Genomic DNA, 18,188 nt, shown 5'->3' on the forward strand with positions numbered 1-18,188 from the left:
TTACCTTATTCGATAAGGATGTCAACAGAATTTGAAAATTTTGATTGTAGCCTAAAATTTCGAGGATCTTTAACTACACCAGTCTTTTTATTTTTCAGATCATGAGCTGCCCATTTATTCAGTTCGCAGGAAAAGCTTTATGCAATGCCCAATGTTTCAATCACAGGGTTACAACGTTTAGAGGTTTACTCTTTTACACGGATCATAGAATGAAGCGAGATCACAAACGTAGACAGATTGTCGCCACTCATGCAGAGGAAAAAAGAGTTTTGATGTCAATTGTAACCGCAGATGGAATATTACCCGAACAATTCAGGTACTGATATTTTGAACTTGTTTGTGCTGTATTTTTTACTTTCCGTGAACTTCTTGGGAAGTTTTGCCCCATTATAAATTAATATCAGTAAAAAAAATTGATTCCCTCAAATACACTAAAGAAAAGCAAAACATATGTCATAGCGGCAGTGTACGGTTAAAACCTGCTAAAGCCCGGTGTCCGGAATTTAGCCGACTTGAAAATTTGCCGAAAAGTCCAAAGAAAGAACATTAGAATAATTAATTGCTGAGATAATCGATTTAAGCAAACACAATTGGGCCGTGCAATTATCTAACTCGCTTACGCATGAAATTAACGCATTTCATGCGTGAGCGAGTTACGTTTACACGTTAAAGAGGTCTACGTTAAACCTCTATTCAAAACTGGCAGTAAAACACGGATTACAATCTATCAAGCAATTGGCCATTTGTGCCTTATATCCATTGTCTTCAAAAAAGTTTTGTTCACATTTATCTACATAGAAGTTAGTCACATGATATCTCCAATGCCATTTGGCTTCCAATCTGAAAACAGTCCTGTTATCCAGTTGGTGGATTATCTTGAACATATTCTGGCATCAACTAGTAATAATTTGTTTACTATTTATCAAGATTTTAGATAATTGATTTGCCTGTAATTTTCATTGACGTAATGATATGGTTATTTGCAGACGACCTCCAAATTGGTTTGTATTGGTGCTATGTCTTTTTTGTGAGATGTTTTCACATATTTTTCAATGACTTTGATCTTTCCAAACGGGATAAACAGGTAAGGCCCAGTGGGCATTAAGTTTCATTAGAGGCCCAAAGTTAGCTTTAGTTATCCTTCAATTGATTAGAGTGGTCTAGCTGCTGGGAAAATCTTAATTCAAGGTTATAGGGTCATTTTTAGGAGCTTTTGAGCCAAAAGTGCGATTTTCACTGTTTTTGTTTCGTTAATTTTTCGATTTTTTTTTGTTTTTCTTGAATTGGCGTTTGTCAAAGTTGATAAAGTATTCTGCAAGATATAATTACTTGCTATGGCCATTTTATTAGCTTTATTTTCTGGCAACGCAAATAGATTAACCAAAATTGATACTAATTTTTGCAATTTTTTTCAAATTTTTTAATATTTTGTGATTTTGACTTTTTCCGGCTTCAGAGGCTGGACAAGCTCCTTTAGGGTCTGATAATAGGTTTCTGCATAGTTTTTGGTGGCAATGAATTTGTTTTCTACATTTCAATTTTGCGAATTTTAACAATTTTTTGATAAAATTTGCAATTTTCATGTTTTGAAATTGTCTTTTAACCAGCTTTTCTTGTCTCATTGGTCAGGTAACCTACTCCATGATTTGCTGGTATGGTATTGCATAGTTGCTATGGGCAATGGAATGATGTTCATTTCTTTAATATCACAAATTTATTCAATTTTTCGGTAAAATTTGTAATTTTTTCTTTCTTAAAATTTTTGTCATGTTCCTAGTTCATCGATCTATGAGCCCATGCAACTTTTTACTGCCTGAAATTGTGATAATGGATATCCTCTGGAGACAATAAAATGGTTTTGAAGGAACTAATATAAAAGATATTTGCAACATTTCATTAAAAATTTCAATTTTTAATGTTTCTGTAACTTGGGTCATTTTCTAAGTTTATGAATCGTTTCGGGCCAATGAAACTTCTTTAGGTCTTGCAAATAGGTTACTGGACGGATTCCAGAGAAAACAAGTAGTTTTAATTAAGAAAATTTCTTAAAATTATAATTTTTTTAGTTTTTGTCATTTCTTTGGCTATTTTTTGGCCATCAAAGCTCTTTCAAGGCGTGTACTTGGGTATTTGGGTATATTTGATTTGATCAAATTTGGCCTTCAGGCTAAAAGCCTCAAAAGTTTTAGCAATGGTTATTTTGTTTAGTTTCTTTCATTTTTTTTCTCAACTGCTGTTTTTCTTTTTGGCTGGCACTGTTCAACTGATCTGGTAGTAGTTTTTTAGTTATTCATTCAGTTCTTTGGATTGTAATGCAGGAGTTGTCCTTTTTTTACTTCGTCACACTGAAATTTTTTTGCTTTGCCTTAGTTAACGGCTGGTTCAACATTTTGCGTAAAATCTTTTTGACTTCTCTAGGCTTGTTTCACACTTCTTTCATTCTGCTAGAAGTGTTTTTAGACAGCAGTTGCTCAGCAAAGCAATTAAAAATGAAGAGTTTGTATCAGAAACCGAAATCAGAAATAGAAATGGGATAAACCCATAAAGCCCAATTGTAGATGCTCGGTACTCGAACCTTGCTCTTAGTTACCATCTCTACTACTTAATGGTGTTGATACTAACCCCTGTGTCATCTTACTGCGAAACAGGAGAACGTTTAGCTCGAAATCGACATTAAATTATTTTGAACTTTGAAATTGTTTGTGAACAAATTTTTTTTTCCTTAATTTTTTCTCTTGTTTCAATCCCAATCTTGGTTATGGGAATCAACGGCGGCTATTTTCCGGCAATCTGCCGAGTATGTTTTGTACTTTTTGTAGTAAGTGCTGAATACTGTATATAGCTGAGTGGTTTATATTAATAGCCAGAACTAGTATACATCAACCATCTCAAGCCTTGGCCCGCAGGGTAGCATCGTGGACCACTATGGGTCCTTTTTTATAGATGACTTGTCAAATACCGGAATCCTATATATTAAACGCGTGAGCTCTATAATGGGACAAAATTTTTGCATGTTTAGGGGCCTCTCGAAGCGCATGTTTAAGAGCCGCATTGAGGGCATTGGTTAAGCGAACATATCGAGAGAGGTCAATGACCTAAAAGGCTCAAACTACATGGTTGAGAACCGAACCTGGGTCAAAAGACTGTTAGTCAGGTGCGGTTACCACGAGGCTAAGAGGACTTGAAATTTTGCTCTTCCAGAGGGAGGATTTACTGTCCTGGGTACTACGTGTTTTTTAATTGCTCAGGAATTAAGTTTGAAGTTCTTCTTGTAAACGTGTGCTTTTCTGCAAAGTTTTAGCTTAACAGGTTCTGCGATATTCGAACACTCTTAGCTTTCATTTAAGTTTTTCACGCTTAACTTTTTGATTTTTGTTCATCTCAAATGCTCAATCTGAAATATATTTGTTTATACGATAAAAGCGACTGTGAGAAACGGTGGTATGTAGTCGTTATAGGGCAGTTGGTAAGATGGAGGACTGCTATTCTGATGGTCGATGGTTCGAACCCGTGTCGGGTACCCTTCCTTTTGTAGACATGAAAATTTCTAATCAACCCCATGTCGCCTGTTTTTCGAGGAAATTTCTTGCGGCGCTGAGTCGTCTTATGTTCCTGTGTGTGTTTGGGGGATGAAAAATTCTAATCTTTTTATATATTAAACGCGTGAGCTCTAAAATTGGACAAAATTTTAGTGTGTTTCGGGCCTCTTGAAGCGCATGTTTAAGAGCTGCATTAAGCAGCATGGCTAAGCGAACATGTCGAGAGAGGTCAATGACCCAAAAGTCTCAAAGTACATGGGTGAGAACCGAACCTGTGTCAAAAGACGGTTAGTCAGGTGCAGTTACCACGAGGCTAAGAGGGCTTGAAATAATGCTCTCCAAGAGGGAGGTTTTACTGTCCTGGGTACTCCGTGTTTTTTAATTGCTCACGAATTAAGTTTCAAGTTCTTATTGTAAACGTGTGTTTTTCTGCAAAGTTTTAGCTTTACAGGTTCTGCGATATTCTAGAACACTCATAGCATTCGACTAAGTTTTTCACGCTTTACTTTTTTATTTATGTTTGATCTTAAATGCTCTCAATCTGAAATATTTTTATTGATCCGATAAAAGCGATTGCGAGATACGGTGGCATGTAGTCGTTAGAGCGCAGTTGGTAAGATGGAGGACTGCTATTCTGAGGGTCGAGGGTCCGAATCCGTGTCGGGTACCCTCCGTTTTGTAGACATGAAAATTTCTAATCAACACCATGCCGCCTGTTGTTCGAGAGCACTTCTTGCGACGCTGATTCGTTTTATGTTCCTGTGTGTTTGGGAGATGAAAATTGCTAAACCTATCCGTTTGTAGACATAAAAATTTCTAATCAACACCATGCCGCCTGTTTTTCGAGGAATTTTCATGCGGCGCTGAGTCGTCTTATGTTCCTGTGTGTGTTTGGGGGATGAAAAATTCTAATCTTTTTATATATTAAACGCGTGAGCTCTAAAATTGGACAAAATTTTAGTGTGTTTCGGGCCTCTCGAAGCGCATGTTTAAGAGCCGCATTGAGGGCATTGGTTAAGCGAACATATCGAGAGAGGTCAATGACCTAAAAGGCTCAAACTACATGGTTGAGAACCGAACCTGGGTCAAAAGACTGTTAGTCAGGTGCGGTTACCACGAGGCTAAGAGGACTTGAAATTTTGCTCTTCCAGAGGGAGGATTTACTGTCCTGGGTACTACGTGTTTTTTAATTGCTCAGGAATTAAGTTTGAGGTTCTTCTTGTAAACGTATGCTTTTCTGCAAAGTTTTAGCTTAACAGGTTCTGCGATATTCGAACACTCTTAGCTTTCATTTAAGTTTTTCACGCTTAACTTTTTGATTTTTGTTCATCTCAAATGCTCAATCTGAAATATATTTGTTTATACGATAAAAGCGACTGTGAGAAACGGTGGTATGTAGTCGTTATAGGGCAGTTGGTAAGATGGAGGACTGCTATTCTGAGGGTCGAGGGTCCGAATCCGTGTCGGGTACCCTTCCTTTTGTAGACATGAAAATTTCTAATCAACCCCATGTCGCCTGTTTTTCGAGGAAATTTCTTGCGGCGCTGAGTCGTCTTATGTTCCTGTGTGTGTTTGGGGGATGAAAAATTCTAATCTTTTTATATATTAAACGCGTGAGCTCTAAAATTGGACAAAATTTTAGTGTGTTTCGGGCCTCTTGAAGCGCATGTTTAAGAGCTGCATTAAGCAGCATGGCTAAGCGAACATGTCGAGAGAGGTCAATGACCCAAAAGTCTCAAAGTACATGGGTGAGAACCGAACCTGTGTCAAAAGACGGTTAGTCAGGTGCAGTTACCACGAGGCTAAGAGGGCTTGAAATAATGCTCTCCAAGAGGGAGGTTTTACTGTCCTGGGTACTCCGTGTTTTTTAATTGCTCACGAATTAAGTTTCAAGTTCTTATTGTAAACGTGTGTTTTTCTGCAAAGTTTTAGCTTTACAGGTTCTGCGATATTCTAGAACACTCATAGCATTCGACTAAGTTTTTCACGCTTTACTTTTTTATTTATGTTTGATCTTAAATGCTCTCAATCTGAAATATTTTTATTGATCCGATAAAAGCGATTGCGAGATACGGTGGCATGTAGTCGTTAGAGCGCAGTTGGTAAGATGGAGGACTGCTATTCTGAGGGTCGAGGGTCCGAATCCGTGTCGGGTACCCTCCGTTTTGTAGACATGAAAATTTTAATCAACACCATGCCGCCTGTTGTTCGAGAGCACTTCTTGCGACGCTGATTCGTTTTATGTTCCTGTGTGTTTGGGAGATGAAAATTGCTAAACCTATCCGTTTGTAGACATAAAAATTTCTAATCAACACCATGCCGCCTGTTTTTCGAGGAATTTTCTTGCGGCGCTGAGTCGTCTTATGTTCCTGTGTGTGTTTGGGGGATGAAAAATTCTAATCTTTTTATATATTAAACGCGTGAGCTCTAAAATTGGACAAAATTTTAGTGTGTTTCGGGCCTCTTGAAGCGCATGTTTAAGAGCTGCATTAAGCAGCATGGCTAAGCGAACATGTCGAGAGAGGTCAATGACCCAAAAGTCTCAAAGTACATGGGTGAGAACCGAACCTGTGTCAAAAGACGGTTAGTCAGGTGCAGTTACCACGAGGCTAAGAGGGCTTGAAATAATGCTCTCCAAGAGGGAGGTTTTACTGTCCTGGGTACTCCGTGTTTTTTAATTGCTCACGAATTAAGTTTCAAGTTCTTATTGTAAACGTGTGTTTTTCTGCAAAGTTTTAGCTTTACAGGTTCTGCGATATTCTAGAACACTCATAGCATTCGACTAAGTTTTTCACGCTTTACTTTTTGATTTATGTTTGATCTTAAATGCTCTCAATCTGAAATATTTTTATTGATCCGATAAAAGCGATTGCGAGATACGGTGGCATGTAGTCGTTAGAGCGCAGTTGGTAAGATGGAGGACTGCTATTCTGAGGGTCGAGGGTCCGAATCCGTGTCGGGTACCCTCCGTTTTGTAGACATGAAAATTTCTAATCAACACCATGCCGCCTGTTGTTCGAGAGCACTTCTTGCGACGCTGATTCGTTTTATGTTCCTGTGTGTTTGGGAGATGAAAATTGCTAAACCTATCCGTTTGTAGACATAAAAATTTCTAATCAACACCATGCCGCCTGTTTTTCGAGGAATTTTCTTGCGACGCTGAGTCGTCTTATGTTCCTGTGTGTGTTTGTGGGATGAAAAATGGTAATCTTTTTATATATTAAACGCGTGAGCTCTAAAATGGGACAAAATTTTTGCGTGTTTCGGGCCTCATGAAGCGCATGTTTAAGAGCTGCATTAAGCTGCATGGCTAAGCGAACATGTCGAGAGAGGTCAATGACCCAAAAGTCTCAAAGTACATGGGTGAAAACCGAACCTGTGTCAAAAGACGGTTAGTCAGGTGCAGTTACCACGAGGCTAAGAGGGCTTGAAATAATGCTCTCCAAGAGGGAGGTTTTACTGTCCTGGGTACTACGTGTTTTTTAATTGCTCACGAATTAAGTTTCAAGTTCTTATTGTAAACGTGTGTTTTTCTGCAAAGTTTTAGCTTTACAGGTTCTGCGATATTCTAGAAAACTCATAGCATTCGACTAAGTTTTTCACGCTTTACTTTTTGATTTATGTGTGATCTTAAATGCTCTCAATCTGAAATATTTTTATTGATACGATAAAAGCGATTGCGAGATACGGTGGCATGTAGTCGTTAGAGCGCAGTTGGTAAGATGGAGGACTGCTATTCTGAGGGTCGAGGGTCCGAATCCGTGTCGGGTACCCTCCCTTTTGTAGACATGAAAATTTCTAATCACCATGCCGCCTGTTGTTCGAGAGCACTTCTTGCGACGCTGATTCGTTTTATGTTCCTGTGTGTTTGGGAGATGAAAATTGCTAAACCTATCCGTTTGTAGACATGAAAATTTCTAATCAACACCATGCGACGCGAGTTGGTTTATGTTCCCCTGTTTGTGTTTGGGGGATGAAAAATGGCAATTGTTTTCTCTTTATAGCATTTCTTCTTTCCATTCGCTTGGTCTCTTCTTTTTTTTTTTTATTTCAAGCCTTTGAACGATCGTTTTTCGTAAACCACTTGGATTTTTCAGTTAGTATTGTTGCCCCAAAACGAATTTTAGATCAATAATTTTTCTTTCTTTCTTCCTTTCTCTCTCTCTCTCTGTCTGTGTGTGTGTTTCTCGCTCTGTGTGTGTGTTTCGTCCTCTTTCTTCTTTTTACTGCGTTCTGTTTCTCTCTCTCATTCTCTCCCTTTCTCCTTTTTCCGTCTTTTCGTTTCTCTTTCCTTTCTCTCTCTCTCTCTCTCTCTCTCTCTCTCTGCCTTTGATTACTATATTTTTCACTTCTCAAATTTATTGATCAAGAAAACCAGTTGAGCAAATAGTCACCCCACGAAACGGGAGGCAAAAACACCAGACACCAAGAGCTTCAAACAGACTGAATTGGAAAAATCAAACATTTTTCTCTATCCTGCATAGGATAACCACAGGTTGAGTTGTTGATTTATGGTTGATTTATGGTTGATCTTATAGCTGCTGATTTATGGTAAATCTCTTACCATTGTCCATAAAATCACTATGAAACTAACTTTGAACAGGTTTAGTTGTGTTGTCTAATCTTTCTTTATTATATTAAACATCAGTCGCATTTGAGCACAATCGTTAACCTTGCTCCTATCGTAACATGTTTTAGGGGTCCTTAATCATGCAACCTAGCGCACAATCAATGCGTTTTGAGACGCGCTTTGTCATCCTATTTAAGCTCCTATCATGTAAATTTTTTGCGCTCATTAAGTATGTGGTATAGCGAATACAAGCGGGTCTCAAACGCCCTTGTCCAGAAATTTGCTGTAAAAAGAGCAAAGGACAAGTGCAATACGCGTAGCGTAATTGGTGAGACCTATGGCTGTTGATCGAGGGATATGGGTTCGAGCCCGAGTCGGTGCGAAACAGAAACCTTAATTTTTTTTAAACCTTTTATTCGTGTAAATGACTTTCTTGTTATGGTTTTGAGGGCCTGCTAGTGATATTGAAAGCTACGGTTTTTGCTGAAGACTTTGCAAAATCGTTGAAATGTTCAGATCTTTTCAAAGGCTTCGACCAATACGGGAAAACATTAAATAATAAACAGTAAAGTGTACTCGAATTTTTTGGAAGCTTCTACATCGACAACAAATGCACATGGAGGATAATATTGTAACGCCATTTTGTTCATGGTAACGCCATGATATCTAATCTTAAGTGATTCTTGAATTTTTTTGTCGCCAACTTTGAGAAGAGTTTTTGAGTGGTGTTTTTTTTCTACTGTTCTGTTTTTGTTCTAAACTGTGGTCTTTATAAAACTCAATTACATTTTGAGATACTTTGTTCAAGACAGTTTTAACTACTTTTCTTTCTTGTCTGTTGTGGAAAGAATAGTATCATCAGTGTATTATAAAATTACACAGTAGTTTGATGCGAAATCATTCCACATAAATATTGAACAGCAGATGATATAATGTACTCTGTGGAAGTTCTCTATTAAATATTGTCCAGTCTAAATTAAACGATTCTTTGCGCTGTGTTAAATAATTTTTTGTAACATTAGTGAATGCTGGTCAAAACTAGCTAGTAATGAGGGAATGCTGTTAGCTTTTATGATAGTAAATAACTGTTTTTTTTACACAGGAAAGAATTTGAGACCAAATTGAGTGACCTACCAAGGTGGTCAGAACGCAAGAGAGTTATGAATAGATGCAGATTAACTGGAAGACGAGCTGGACCAGAGAAAACGTGTCCAAAACCGTGGTACTTCAGCAGGATCATGTGGAGAGAAATGGCAGATCAGGGAAAAATGTCGGGTTATACAAGGGCGACTTGGTGAAAGTTTGAAAAAGTTGTTCTTTGTAGCGCCAACTGTTTTGAAATTTGTTAACAACTTTTTAAAAATTAATTACAAGCTTATCAAAAGAATTTAATTTACACTTAATCACGTTTTTTGATGTCATCAACAATGACGTCATAGACTAATTCTGTAGCTCTAATTCCGAAAATGAAGTCAAGATGCGCGAAATCACTGCTGTTTGAGAAATAGAATACGTTGGGTAGGTTTTCGATTAAATAATTTATGTCTTCATCTGAGACGAGCCAATCGTTTTGTCCAGCGAATATGGCGACTGGTGTTTGAATGTTGGTTAAATTGACGATCGGAGGTGCTTTGGTTCCGTACGCTTGCTCGTTTTCTTGTTCGTTGCCATAATCATAATAAGTTGGAAGCTTAGACAAATGAAGTTGAGCGTAGTGTCTGATGTTTTTGATGCTTGTTCCTGATAGAGCGTGCGTGAAAAATATTGGGATTCGTGTTGCGTCCATGTTTAATTCACTCGAGTTACCGCTGAACTGTCGATAAGTGTTCAAACAAAGGCCAAAGACGTCTTTGGAGCAATAAGTTGCGGATGCGGTGTTTATTAATTGTCGAACGAACCTCGGCAGGAATAAACCATTCTTCGGCCACGTGACATACTTGTGAATAAATTCTAGCAACCCTGTTACAGGGCTCTGCATATTTTTCAGCGTTACGGTTGGGCTTAGCATATACGCTCTGTCAATTTTTGCTTGAAAATCTGAGCTCTCGGCCATTTGAGCTAGACCAACAATTGAGCCTTGCGATTGCCCGATGTAAGTTATCCGATCGTGTTGCGTTTTGGCTAAAATGAAGTCGACAGTCGCTGGTAAATCGTATTTTGCCATTTCTTGCCATGAAAAATCCCAATATTTCGAATTGTAGGTTGAATAATTGACGTGTTTGTGAGAGTAACTAGTTCCTCGTAGATTTATAAGCCAAACATCGATATCATTATCGGCTAAAAGGAATCCGAGTGAGTTTTCAGCCGTGTTGCATAAGAAAACAGACGAATCACATTCGAGACAATGTACAACTAGGACCACTTTTCGGTTTAGTGAGCGTTCGTCTATTTGATGTTCTCCTGCTTTATTTTTTCCAATGCGATGGAGTTTCAATATGTAACCATCCTCGGTTGTAACCTCATATTCCTCACATGTAAAGTTGTACATTCGAGCCAGCTCGCAACTTGTGGCGAATATTTCTTTGTCAACCAAGCGCGGAGTGTAGATAACAAAAATTTGCAACAGACAAATAACAATAGGAATAAATGCTATTAAGTAAAAGTAGGAATGTGTGTTGTTGCCCCGCTGTGATTGGTCCTTACCGCCCGAAGAATTTTTTCGAAGCTTTTTTTGTGTTCTGATATGCTGTGAAGTTTTTCGGTTCTTTCTCGACATTTTGTCTGTTAGCTGCTGTTTGGTCTAACGGATATGCACTATTTTGTTCATTCAAGTGATTTTTGTTTCTAATGGCGTGGCTTTTTGTTGACCAGTTCTGCTCATCTGAATACTAAATTTGTCTGTGTAATGCTCGTCTATTTGCAGATGTATGTATTACAAATTAAGACGCGGACTTTGATTGAACTTGAGTCATTTGCAAATTATCTAACGATATGGTTTTCATATTTGGTTAAAACAAATAGCCGATGGTAGCTAAATGGGTTATTCTGGTGGATAGTTTCAATTAGACCAAAGTTCAGAACTTCAAGTCAATGAGTTTTAGTGCAGCAATTGCTCTTAGAAACGGCTGCTCTACCCTACTATAATTTTACAAATTTGCCGACTTTTGAGTGGTTTGGTAATGATTTTTTTTTGGAGCAAAACGCACCTTACCAATTTTTTAACGTGAGAAAGTAATTTTGCAGCATAAATATTTTTGAATTAACTTAGAAATAGATGTACTGCCGGGGTATTTCCCTAGTTCTGTGATAGAAACATAATTGGTGAATCAAAGTTTTGACTCACGATACGGAAAGAATCCTAAAAATTCTTATTGATTAGAGGTGTTTTTTTTTGAAAAATTCTCAAGTTTCCGACAGGCTTTGCAAATACCAAGTGAAGGTTCTTAGTTAATACCAAATTTTTAATTTAATTTTTTTCACATCTATCGTGGGATCGGTATAAGTATATATATTTCCGATATTCGCTCATAAATTATTAAAATGATTTTTGATTTGTTACGTTTACGTAGTTAGATTTGAAGAAGTCAGGAAATGTTTCATTTTTGCTTTTATTTCATTGTTTTGCTTTTAAAAATATTTTGAATTGGTATTTTTTTCAGTTTGCAAAGTTTCAATTGTAATTATTATTGCAAGCTTTCAAGGTATTGTTGAGTCTGAAGACTTATTCAATAATTAGTTCACTAAAAGCATTAATGGTTTTGGTGATATTTTCGAAGCAAATTTCCATTTTCAGTGCAGTCCATCCACATTGGCAAATTAGACAGTGTGGCTATCTAAGGGCGACTGCATGCTCGCACAGTGTTATTAGATAGTTTCATGTGATTGCAATTTCAGACTACTGTTTCTCCCTTTACTGATTTTTATCCCTTAAAGAGCAAAAGAATCTTAGTGCTATTTTTGCCTCTAGTCGATTTTGAGAATGATTGTTTTTCTTATTGAAAACAGTGAACTATAAGGCCAGGAACTGTTATTAATAGATGGAAAGAGTTAACAGAGGCTATTATCGGACCTCTGGGTTTTTTAAAATTTTGTCAACAGGATTTGTGTTACAGCTATATGACGTCACAGTCATTTCAAATCTGCTTTTTGTTCATTTGTTCGTGCAATTTCAACTGAAGTGCTTGAGTGACGACATTTTTCACTCTTATTGGAGAATGTTTTTTGTGTGCATTTGCTAGATTAAGTTTTTGGTCACGTGTGACTCTGCTCACTCTCAAAAATGACTCTCTCTGTTTCTCTCTCTCTCTCTCTCTCTCTCTCTCTGAAATTGACTTTTCTTTTCCTTATTTCAAAGAGATGAGGCAAGTGAGTGCGTGTCACTCTAATTGAAGGTTATTTGAAAGGAGCTATTGGAAGCAGCAATACATAAAATAGTTTCTTACTCAAAGTATAACTTCTCAGCATTTAATAAAAAAGTTTTTGGTCTTTTTCTTGCACTGTTTAATTGCTCTCGAACGAAGTTCGTAGCAATTATTGTAAACGTGTTGGTCTTTTTAATGGAGTTTTGTTGGTTGACCATTTTGCGCTTTTCTATAATATTCTTTGAGTTCTTCTCAAGTGACCTTTTCACTCTTTCGTTCTTCTTTGAGTGATCTCTATTGCTCTCACTCTGAAATAAAGGCTGTTGCTAAAATAAAATCGATTGCAGCAGAGCAACAAGAAGGGCCTGATGGCCGAGTGGGCAGTGCTTCTATGAGGTAACGAGAGGTCAATGGTTCGAATCCCGGTGGGTTTTTGCACCCATACAGAAAAAGTTATCTAGGCTGCAGCACCTGAATTAAATTGCCTGACCTGTCGTTCGAGAGCAATTCGTCCGACATTAGTCGGTTTAAGTTCTGTTTTGTGACTATTTTTTTGAAATGGCTGATCTACAAAGCTATTGCGGCTATTTTGTTGCAATCTGTCAGCTATGTTTTTTTAAATTTAATTTCGTTATTAATTTCTCTCGAACGAAACTTGAAGCAATTGTCAACGTGTTGGTTTTTTAATGCAAAATTCTTGATTCAACGTTCTTGTGCTTTTGTTCTAGAACATTTTTTCAATTTGTGAAAAAATGTTCGAGAATGTTCTGACTTTTGCACATTTTAGTGCTTCATGTTTGAGTGATTTTTGTTGCTCTCGTTCTGAAATCAAGCTCGTTCTTGAAGCGATTGTGAGCGAAAGGAAATGAGGGACATTAAAGCTGAGTGGGTATGATGTCAGACTGCTGAGGTCCGGTTTGAACCCCTTTGGGTTCTTTTTTGGCATCCGTAAAACATTTCAAAGCTACACCCCCTCCTGATTAAATTAAATTGCCCCCCGTCTGTCGCTCAGACAGTTTTTTGAATCAAAGTTTGTTGGGTCGTTTTTTGGTACCGTATCTCGAGTCCGTCCGCCCAATCAATGATTGCTCATATTCAACCACGCGTGAAAGATCAAAACATAGTTTTTCACCTTTCAGCAACTGTGCACTGGCGCAATATGCGGTTTCTTAACCTCTTCGCTTTTATTTCTTGGGCCGTTTGCGTGGTTTTTTTATGATTTTGCCTTAGCTTCATCAAAAAAATAACACCCACTTTCATCTCAAGTTTCATTTAGATGCAAACCCTAATTGAAGGTCAGTGGCGTGCATTTAGCCTTGGCGCAAATTTTTTTCAGGCTTGCTGAAATTGAATTATGTTGAAATCTTTATGCAATTTAATGGAGAGAATTGCTTTCAGGTCTCCATATTGAGCGGTAAGTTTATTTTTCTCGTTTCTCTTTTTTTGAGGAAAAACGTTGCCTAATTGTGATTCTTCAATTGGGTGATGTAATTTGACTTCACGTGCTTTTCCTTTTGAGAGCATCTTTTTTAAACGAAAGATATAATGGATTATGAAAATTTGGCTGTTTTCATGATGAAAAATTGTAGTTTGTTGCTGGCGTTTTGCTTTTTTCACAAAAAAAGAAAAGTCAACAAATTGCCTGATGACATTAAGTGCTGCGGAGATGGTTTTCAGTTTAGCTGAGTCGTTACTTCCGAAAAAAACCAATAATTCAAAGCTATTTGCGTGACGTTTTCGCCCATTTCAGATTGCTATAGTAGTTGTAGTTGCATCAGCAATGAGTGACGAAGGAATAACTCTATCGTCTAGTACCAAAGGAGGTCACTCTGCTAATGTCCAGCATACCAACACTGGCCCAACAACGAGCCAGTCCACTGAGGTTGTGGAGGATGCCTCGGAACTCCTCTTTCCAGACGAATTCAAAGACGCACAGGTAAAGATAATTTAGTGAATCTTGCTGGTTTTTGTTCAAAACATTGGTGAAAATTTACGTTAAATGTTTGACGTGGCTGCATCTGATTGCTTGTTCACATTGAAACAAAAACAGTTTAATAATGAACATTCTTAGTTAACTTGAGAAACGTCGGTACTTGCATGAGACACTTAAAATCTCCTAGTTCTGAGAGTTTATATGATTTTGCTTTTTAAAAAGTTGCTTATAAACTTACATACTCAGAAAAATTAATGTCTGTCTCATACATGTATTTTTCTTCAACAATCTCAGTTGATTATTTTTTCGTTTTGGAAATGAAACCTGGAAATAAACGTGCCCAAAAACTGGATCTGTTTGTTGTGTTTTAGGCGCTGTTGATAGCCGAGGTGTACAGTTTAATGAAGATGAACGAAACTGCGAGAGAGAATGACAACGAATTTCAACTCCCCAATGAGGTCTTTGCCAAGACTCTCGCCTACACAGACAAATTTGCAAGATTTAAGGTAACACGCTTAATTAATACTGCCCTCAGGTTAAACGGGACTGAGCGTATGATATCTGGTGAAATCTAGATTAGGTCAGAGGAAATTCTGGTGGTATTTGGCAAAATTTTCATCTCAAACTTATTGGGTTTTAGGCGAACGCAAAACACAGGGACGCGGTCCCTGGAACTCCTTATGAAAATTGTGCTCTATGAAAATTTTATAATTTTCCAAAGAATGAACGACATCAGAACAAGAGACAATCATTACATTCATCTGACATCTCATCAATAGCCGGCCTCATCTTCTCAGCCGTTTATTCTAGCGACCCATTTTCTGCTATCTAAAGACTCGAAAAGTAGTATTGGAGAAATATCTTTTTCAAATCAATTTTATTAAAGTGATTTTGAAGCAGGAAATGAAATACGTGAAAAAATTTGGAGTGGTTTGATTATCGAACAAAACTAGCGATTGCAGAGAAAAAAGTGGTTTTTGTTATACCGCTGTTTTCGAGAGAGCGAGAAATATCGATGGTTTCAAGAGCGGCTTTTTTCCAGCAGTTTTTTTGGATTTAACTATTTTTTCTATTAAGAGCTTTGAATAGGCTGTACTAATAATTTACAATTTGCATTGATATTGCCTTTTGGTAAGTTTTATACTAATTTTGTTTTTTTAGCTATTTTGCTGTTTTTTAGACTCTTTGAGCAATTTTTGCCCGTTGTTTTCTTTCATTGTATTTGTTGGGGATCAAATAGACGCTTATTGTTCAAAACAAGTTTTAGGTATAAATTCATCGCAGTTTCGATGGTATAAAATATTGTTTTTGTTGAGAAATTTGACAACATCCGAGAAATTTGGAACTCTTTTTTGTGAATTTTACCCTTTTTTAAAAAACATTATACGAATATGACAGACTATAATTCCTCTGCCTTCATATGCTCTCAATTGAATTAAAGAAAGATTTTAGTTTTTAGGTGCTCGTGTATTATATAAAAAAGTAGTTGAAGTTCTCTTTTTTTTAATTCAGTCGATTTTTTGGGCTAATTTTTTAATTGCTCTCAAACGAAGTTTGTAGCAATTTTTATTAGTTCTGTGGATTTTTTTTGCAATTTTTTGTCTCGATCTTTGTCTGGCCGATTTGACATTACGCCCTCAAAAACGGGATAATCAGGTAGCGCTCGGAGAGCTTTAAGTAGCTGAGCAGCTGTCTTAGATTCTTACGCCTTAATAGGTCTCTTAGAATGCGATTCACCGAAACTGTTTTGAGACAATTTCGGGGTGTGAGTGGGCAGTTCTTGGTCTTACAAGTTTGAGCCCCCTCAATTAGTCGGCTATGTTTCATTATTTGGCTTATTTTTTAATTAAATTTTAGTGGTTTTAGTATGAATTATAGTATTTGTCAATGGTATGATTTCTAGTGTTTTTCAATGGGAGATTTTTTTGGCAAAGACGATTCTGCGAGTGGTCCTGGAATTCTTGGAATTCTTTTTATGCATATCTATTCTCATGTGGTTTTTGACGTCAAATTGAAATTTTTATTTTAGGTCTAGTTTTAGGGGACCAGTTTATGTCTAGTTTTGTGGTCCAGGACTTGGTCGTGCTGTTTTTTTAGCTTCGTCGAACAAAAATTGGTTTCACTTTCCTTTAAATAACAGCTTGTTCAACATTTTGTATAAAATCTTTTGGCAGTTTGGTGTTACTTCTATAGGCGAGTTTCACTCTTCTCTTATTCTTAAAGTGCTTTTCGGCAGCAGTTGCTCAGAAGAGCAATCTAAAATGAACAGAGCCAATAACGAAAATTTAATTCAAAATAAACGGGATGAACACATAGAGCCCAATTTTAGATGCCCGTTGTTAGTTAGTTACCATCTCTAATGCTTTTTGGTATTAATACTAGCCCCTGTATCCTCTCATGAAACGAGTGTCTAAATACAAAATGAAATCAGAAAAGTTTGCCTTTTATAAATTGTTTTCTGTACAGCAATCAATCTTTTCGTTTTTTTTTCTGTTTCAATCCTAATCGAGGTTACGGGAGTGAATTGGGGTTATTTCCCGGCAATCTCGTGTGTATGCTTGAAGTCTTATTAAGATTATAAGACGTAAAATATGCCGTCTATTTTTTGTAAATATTGATGTTTATCGAAAAACTTATGACAAATAAATCAAACGGAAAAATTATTTTCACTCCAAATGCAAATGCAGAAACATGAAGTCTGAGCTGTACCGAAAACAAAAAATATAGAACATTGGGCACGGAAAAATTTGAAATTATATACAGTGTTGTTTTTCGGAAACAAAGTGTGTATCAGTAGATTAATGCCTAGACTATTATAGAGCGTTTCTTTTGTACTGATTATATACGGCAGAGTTTTGCGTAAATCGTGAGAACAGTTTTTAATTGCTCTCGAACGAAGTCGTAAACAGTTACTGTAAACGTGTTCGTCTTCTTTCAAGCAAATTTTATGCTTGATCGTTTTCTTCTGGGACATTTTTTTTTATTTCACTTCTTATTCTCGAATGACTTTTTCCGACTTGAGATATTTAATATTTTCAGTGATTTAGTTTGGGTGCATTCACAAACTATGTCTGTTGCTAGAATGAAACCGGCTGTGAGAGATGATCGTACATAGCCCCTGTAGCGTAGTGGTGAATGTCCTCGACTCGTAATCTCAGATGTTCGATCCCCTACCTAGTCATAGTTTTATGCACCATATAAGTTTCTCTAGACTGTTTGCCGCGCCAGTCGTCCGAGAGCAATTCGTCCGACGTTAGTCTGTTGATGTTTAATTGCTCTCGAACGAAATTCGAAGCTATTATTGTAAAGGTGTTGGTCTTTTTAGGCAAAATTTTCGCTTGACCTTTGCGACTTTTCGCCCTTGTCTTCTTTACGTGATCTAATTTTTCTCTCATTCACAAGTCTCAGCAGCTGAACTCAAATGACGGCAATTCACTACTAAAATTCAAATAAAAATTGCGTTAAGTATTTTAGAAACACGACACGATCAACGCCGTCCGCAATCACCTTATGACGAAAAAGCTGCACAAGTACGAAATAGCAGCCTTAGCCAATCTATGTCCAGATACAGCCGAGGAAGCATGTGCTCTCATTCCGAGTTTGGAGACCCGATTTGAGGAACGAGAATTGGAGGCAATTTTAACACATATCCAGAGTTTAATCTCATACGATAAATAGAACACTAACGACGAAGAAAAACCGTTTAATTTAATTTGACCTTTTGTGTTGTTATTTTACTGCTCGAAAAATATTCATTGATCGTATTTGGTGCAATGTTTCTGACTTTCTGATTAAAATTTTTACGCGGATAAGTTGATTTTTGTTAGACGCAAAAGTCACCTCGG

The 18,188-nt window shown here is 37.1% G+C and overlaps 3 protein-coding genes across 3 annotated transcripts; 2 read left to right on the forward strand and 1 right to left on the reverse strand.

Moving 5' to 3' along the window:
• Nucleotides 1-48: 48 nt before the first annotated feature.
• LOC142354366 (uncharacterized) lies at nt 49-9,512 on the forward strand. The gene is made up of 2 exons (XM_075406640.1): nt 49-316; nt 9,212-9,512. The coding sequence occupies exons 1-2, from the start codon at nt 102-104 to the stop codon at nt 9,405-9,407; spliced, it is 411 nt and encodes a 136-aa protein (XP_075262755.1). The 5' UTR covers nt 49-101; the 3' UTR covers nt 9,408-9,512.
• Nucleotides 9,451-11,031, reverse strand: LOC142354365 (lipase member J-like). Its single transcript, XM_075406639.1, has one exon. The coding sequence runs from the start codon at nt 10,823-10,825 to the stop codon at nt 9,509-9,511; it is 1,317 nt and encodes a 438-aa protein (XP_075262754.1). The 5' UTR covers nt 10,826-11,031; the 3' UTR covers nt 9,451-9,508.
• A 3,133-nt stretch (nt 11,032-14,164) lies between these two features.
• Nucleotides 14,165-18,155, forward strand: LOC142353952 (DNA-directed RNA polymerase II subunit RPB4-like). The gene is made up of 3 exons (XM_075406185.1): nt 14,165-14,346; nt 14,715-14,849; nt 17,818-18,155. The coding sequence occupies exons 1-3, from the start codon at nt 14,191-14,193 to the stop codon at nt 18,019-18,021; spliced, it is 495 nt and encodes a 164-aa protein (XP_075262300.1). The 5' UTR covers nt 14,165-14,190; the 3' UTR covers nt 18,022-18,155.
• Nucleotides 18,156-18,188: the final 33 nt, after the last annotated feature.

Source organism: Convolutriloba macropyga, chromosome 15 (genome assembly GCF_964194025.1).
Source record: "Convolutriloba macropyga chromosome 15, txConMacr16.3, whole genome shotgun sequence".
Classification (NCBI taxonomy): Eukaryota; Metazoa; Xenacoelomorpha; order Acoela; family Convolutidae; genus Convolutriloba; species Convolutriloba macropyga.